Source organism: Peromyscus leucopus, chromosome 17 (assembly GCF_004664715.2).
Source record: "Peromyscus leucopus breed LL Stock chromosome 17, UCI_PerLeu_2.1, whole genome shotgun sequence".
Taxonomy (NCBI): Eukaryota; Metazoa; Chordata; class Mammalia; order Rodentia; family Cricetidae; genus Peromyscus; species Peromyscus leucopus.
The window spans coordinates 3,205,602-3,211,601 of NC_051077.1; the positions used below are offsets into that span (position 1 = coordinate 3,205,602).

The window sequence follows — 6,000 nt, forward strand, 5'->3', positions numbered from 1 at the left end:
CTAGAACATCTGGCAGGAAATTCCCATTTCTGAAATACCTTGTCTACTCCTGTTTTACGCTTGGTTGGACTTCCCCAGCAATACAGGTTCCCTGACTATAAACCTAGAAACAGGGACACTCAGCAGACTCCCAGGGACACACACACCCCCACGCAACTAATTAGGCTTGTTTCCTGCCAGAACATCAGAACAGCTCTCACCCTGCCTCAGGCTAAGGGTCCGCCAGGAGCCAGACACATCTGCTTACACCACTTACACCTGTTACCATACTTACAGTCTAATTAATATTACATAATCGAAATAATATTAAAGCAAAACGATGGTTAAAACAAGTTAAACTTTTTTTTTGAGATACATTTTTAACTATGCCTGATGTGGTGTCTTGCACACTGAATCTCAACGCTCAGAAGGTGGAGGCAGGAGACCTCTGTGAGTTCGAAACCAATCCGGTCTAGACAGAGAGTTCTATTCTATTCCAGCTCTGGCTGCACAGTAGTACACTGTCTCACAAAACTGAGAGGGGAGCGGGGCTCTCTGTGTGGCCCTGGCTGTCCTTACTATATAGTCCCCTGAACTCACCAAGATCTACCCAAGAGCTAGGGATAAGGGCATGTGCCATAAAGCCAGCTATTTTAATTTTTATCGTGTGTGTGTGTGTGTGTGTGTGTGTGTGTGTCTATATATGGGTGTGTGTGTCTGCATGTGGATGTTTACACATGAGCATGTGTGCCCCTGGAGGCCAGAGGCATTGGATTCCCAGGCAGCTGGGGTTACGGAGGCTGTGACCCACCCCACATGGGTGCTGGAAATTGAACTTGGGTCCCCTGGGAGAGCAGGAAGCACTCAGCCGCCGAGTCCCTGAGCTTCCTTTCCAGCCCAGCAAGTGACACGTTCAGAGGGTTGAGACGTGTGTCCAAAGGCACACCAAAGCTGCTGAAGCAGGTACTAGGCAACTGCTAACCAGGCCTTAGTGGCTGAGGCCTGTAGAGGATCACAAGTTCAAGGCTTGCCTGGCCCTCAGGATGAGTTCTTGCTGGCATGTGTAAGAAGAGATCTGCACAGACCTACATCTTCCAGAAGTGATCAGTCCGGCCTTACCTACCCTCCTAGCCATAGAAGTCGCTTCCTGCACTGAAGGCCAAGTGCTCCTGGGGGACACAGTAAGGTAGTCCCCAGTGGTTACTTCTGTGGTAGGCCAGAGCCTGGGGTGGGAGAGAAGCAACTTCATTTTGTACCTTTCCATGTAACCAAATGTTTACCATGTACATGAACTATGTATTAAGTATAAATAAAACTTTCTAACATTAAAAGACCAAAGAAGTAGGTGCTCGCCGGAAGCATGCTAGCGCACAGAGACAGGATGGGGCAAGGAGTGTCCTCTCCCTGTCCCCTTGCTCCTACCCCTTCTGCTTGGGCCCTCCAGCTCTAGAAACATCCCTAATGCCCTCAGTTACACTGCAGGTCTGTCTACCTGGCCACCTGGCCGACGCCTTCACACCACGCCTTCAACAAATACGAAGTCCCTATTATCTTAACAAAGCAATGTTCCCTGTATCCAGGATTCCACAGTGAAATAAGCAAAATTCCCTGAAAGCGGGGAGGGGCCTTTGATTCTACCAAGGAAACCAATGTCTATCAAATATGATGTAGGGGAAGGAAAAAAAAGCTTGGAAAGGCACAGAAGTTCCTGTTCAGAGCACGAGGAAGGTTTGTCTCAGAATGGGACCAACCAGGAGTCCAGCCTGTTGGATGCTGAAGCATGAGCGCAATCTGGTGCCCGGCCCCCCAAGGCAGCACCTGTTAGGAAAGCACATATCCAGAGCCCCACCCTGAGTGTCCTACCCTTACCCCATCTCCGGGGAATAGGTGCTGTTCTAAACCCCCTCAGAACACGAGGCTTCCTCGAGGCTTCCAAGTAAGTGTGGACTTTGCCCATCTTCAGTTAAGAGGGTGTGGTCAAGTGTGGAGCGACACACACACACACACACACACACACACACATCCCTACACACACACACACACACACACACACATCCCTCAGCTTAGGCAAGGATTTCGTGGTGTTCCAGGAGTCATGCTTGGGGTGGTGGGGATCAACTATGGAGGGATCCATCTCCTAGGGAGTTTCTTGTGTGTGAGAGCGTGCGGCGTGCCAGGAAGCGGAGGTGTTCCTAGGTCTGGCTTTAGGAGTTCCCGTGACGGGGGACCCTGCCGCTGAGGAGTCTCATTATAGAGGGGTCCTGCAGCTGGGGGACGGGTCGGGAGGATTACACTCGCGGGTTGCCCTACCCAGGGTTCTACTGCTGACAGGGACTCTTAACTGATGCAGAGTAGCTCTAAAGGAGGTCCGGCAGTCCAGAGGTCGCGCTCGGGGTCGCACCCCAGGGGGCCTGGCGGCTGGGGGAAGTCACGTTTGGTTGAATGGCTGCTAAGCCAGCCATCACCAGGCCTCTCACCTGTCAGGCTTTTTCGGACACCGCCGCTTCCCTTTAGAAGTTTGGACCATTTGATCGCCCTCTTGGTGAGTATCACCAGGTACGTGGAAAAGAATTCTTCATAAGCCGCATAATCAAAGTCTTCGGGCCTTTCGAATCCATACGGATCGATCCTACAAGCACACACACACACACACAAAAAAAGAACCTGTTTCCCGAACCAAGTTTCCGCGCCCGCAGAGATGCGGCTGGGGTCCAGGAGCTCCGCCACCCGCCACCCCTCGGTCCGCCCCTCCGTCCATCCTCGGTCCATCTTCTCTTCCTCCTCTCCTCCTCCATCCCCTCCACTCCTCCGCCCCTCATTCCCCTCTCTCCTCTCCTAGGACCGGAGCGCGTGCCCCCACCAGCACCCCGCGCAGCAGCGACGGACTCAGATCCAGTCCGGAGCGGGCGCCCGGCACCCCGCGCGCGCGGCCTCCGCACCTACCTGGGCACCCGAGCTCGCGCCGCCTGCGCGCGCTCTGCGGGATCCATGCGGAGAAGGGCCGCGCGCGGGCCGCGGGACCCAAGCGCAGCGCAGCCCCGAGCGCTGGACCCCGGTGCGCCGCCGGCCCCGGGGCGCGCGAGTGCTTCCGGCGGGGGCGTGGCCGAGACGGGGGCGGGACGGGGACTAGGGGCGGGGCCGGTGGTGGGGGCGGGGCCGGTGGGTGGACTGGGCGGGGATGGGGTGGGGGCCCTGTGGGGCAGGGGAGGGCCTAGGGACTCCAGGGCCCAGACCCGGTGCACCTGCTGCAGCCTGGCACTGGGGATCTGAAAATCCATCCAGATGGGAACCTTCGCCGAGGTTACAAGGCCGGGATCCACTTTGCAGTCTTCTAAGTATCCTTCGAGCCTCAGTGCCTGGCTGACTGGACTTCGGACTTGGAGCTCCTTTGCAGAAAAAGGAGTCTTTTTTTTTTCTTTTTTAAACTTTTCTCCCTTGAATTTCAAAACTGAGAACATATGACTTCGAAGGCCACCATCTACGGATATGCGCTTCTCCAAACCTTGCAATCCAAGGTCTAGCCTTGGAACGAGTCGCTGCCACCTCACTACCTCTTCTCGCTTGGAGAAGTCCCCACGCCGGGCGCTACTGCAAGGGCATAGTGCCACAGTCCTGGCCTTTTTTTTTTTTTGCCATCAGTTTCTTGAGATTTCAGACTTTGGGCATGGAAATCAGCTGGCCGCTTTTCTTAGCGAGGTGCCAACGGAAACCTATGGAGACATTTCTGAAATGTGATTTATTTACGAGCCGAGGTAAAGCATAAGTCTTTGGCACCTCGGCCCCAGGGGGCAGACTGGACATCTCAGAAGCATTTGTGTGTGTGTGGGGGGGGGGGATCTGCTCTGAGCCCTTGACAGCTACTCACCTTCTAGAAGTCCCTTCTGAAAAAGTCCACGAGCTCTGCTGCCTGTGGTAGGAATGACCCTCAGCTGGACTTTGGGAACTAACTTGGACTAGCTAGAAGCCTCGAAGAAATGCCTAACAGGAAACCTGGAGGGAAATTAATAGAATTTCGCTTGGTCCACTGGGGACCCTTGGGGTGGTGCTCAGCACTCTTCTCCATACACCCCGAGGGTTAGCGAGCCTGACCTCAATGCTGAGAATAGAGCCAGCACCCCGTGAGACTGTCTGTGGGTTCCATAGGTATCTCTAGGCCTTTGTTTCATTTTCTATAGCTTGAGAGACTCCTGCAAGGCAGACGGAAAGAACCTGGGTTCATTTTTATTTTCTTACCCTCTCCTTGCTTTGACCAGACTGTAATGAACAAGTTCCCGCTACTAAGTTTTAGTGGCCCCATCTCTCTTTTATTTTTTATTTATTTATCTAATCCTTTTTTCTTTTAATTTTTAATTTTTTTATTTTTTGAGACAGGGTCTCACTGTGTAGCACTGGTTGGTCTGCAACTCATTATGTAGGCCAGGTTGGTACTGAACTCAGGGAGATCTGCAGCTTCTGCCCCACCCACCCACCCCACCCCACCCCACCCTCACCCCGGGTGCCAGGATTAAAGGCATGAGCCACCATGTCTGACCCCATCTTTCTTTTAGAACAGCAAGAAATGAACCTGGGAATCCAGTTAGAGCCACAGCTGATGAAATTTAGTGCTGGCATGAACAGAACCAGATTCCAGTTCCCACTGATGCTGGGCTTGCTTGCTGCCCCTGGAGAAAACTTGCAGAGATCAGCTCGGTCTGGCAGTGAATGGCTTTTTAACACCAGTGTCCTCACTCCTGGGACTGAGGGCACTGCCAGTGCTCAGGACTCGGCCTTTCCCTCTCAGTGACTCAGACACGCAGACAGGACTTCATTCTTTCCAATACATGACTTTCCCCTTGGCCTGGCCACACAGGAGACCTCCACATTTGCTCCCCCTCCTCCTCTCCCTCCTCCACATTTGCTCCTCCTCCTCTCCCTCCTCCACATTTGCTCCCCCTCCTCCTCTCCCTCCTCCACATTTGCTCCCCCTCCTCCTCTCCCTCCTCCACATTTGCTCCCCCTCCTCCTCTCCCTCCTCCACATTTGCTCCCCCTCCTCTCCTCCACATTTGCTCCTCCTCCTCTCCCTCCTCCACATTTGCTCCCCCTCCTCTCCTCCACATTTGCTCCTCCTCCTCCTCTCCCTCCTCCACATTTGCTCCTCCTCCTCTCCCTCCTCCACATCTGCTCCTCCTCCTCTCCCTCCTCCACATTTGCTCCTCCTCCTCCTCTCCCTCCTCCACATTTGCCCCCCTCTTCTCCCTCCTCCACATTTGCTCCCCCTCCTCCTCTCTCCTCCACATTTGCTCCTCCTCCTCTTCATTTATTTATTTATTTATTTATTTACTTACTTACTTACTTACTGACTGACTGACTGAGTTACTTACTTATTTGAGGTTTTTTTTTTTCGTTTTTGGTTTTGGTTTTGAGACAGGGTTTCTCTATGTAGTCCTGTGTCCTGGAGCTCACTAAGTAGACCAGGCTGGCCGTGAACACACAGGGATCCTCCTGCCTCTGCCTCCCGAGTCTATTTTCTGTTTTCTTCCCTGAGATGGGCTGTTGCGGTTAAAACATAGAAAAGAGACAAGAGGGCTGGAGAGATGGCTCAGAGGTTAAGAGCACTGGTTCCTCTTTCAGAGGAGCCGGGTTCAATTCCCAGCACCCACGTGGCAGCTCACAACTGTCTGTAACTCCAATTCCAGGGGATCTGACACCTTCACACCAATGCACATAAAATAAAGTTAAATAAATTATTTAGAGAGAGAGAGAGAGAGAGAGAGAGAGAGAGAGAGAGACAAAGCTGGATGCTGACAGCCTGCCTCCTTGTCCCTTTTCTATGACCTGCTCCCATCCTCTCCGGCACCCCAGCCCAAAGGGCATCTTCAACAGCACTCTCTGGAACTCTGTCCTTCTGTTGATGGAGCGTGGGAGTCTCGGTCCTTTCTGCGGCCTCGGAGAAGAGCCTGGCCTGTGGCTCTGATGCAGACTGGGAAACATCCACGGGCCTCCTACACTTCAACTTGAGAATAACAGCAGCACTGGACTG

The 6,000-nt window shown here is 53.3% G+C and overlaps 1 protein-coding gene across 2 annotated transcripts in view; it reads right to left on the bottom strand.

Moving 5' to 3' along the window:
* The window catches only part of Grtp1 (growth hormone regulated TBC protein 1), a 28,809-nt gene extending 25,745 nt beyond the window's left edge, over positions 1 to 3,064 (bottom strand). Inside the window, exons 1-2 of one of the 2 annotated variants that reach the window (XM_028881268.2) lie at positions 2,923 to 3,064; positions 2,457 to 2,608 (exon numbers count right to left, since the gene is read on the bottom strand). In XM_028881268.2, the coding sequence (XP_028737101.1) occupies positions 2,457 to 2,608; positions 2,923 to 2,969 (199 nt within the window). In that variant the 5' untranslated portion in view covers positions 2,970 to 3,064. The remainder of the gene's footprint in view (positions 1 to 2,456; positions 2,609 to 2,922) is intronic. The other variant, XM_028881269.2, reaches the window with a different exon arrangement.
* Positions 3,065 to 6,000: the final 2,936 nt, after the last annotated feature.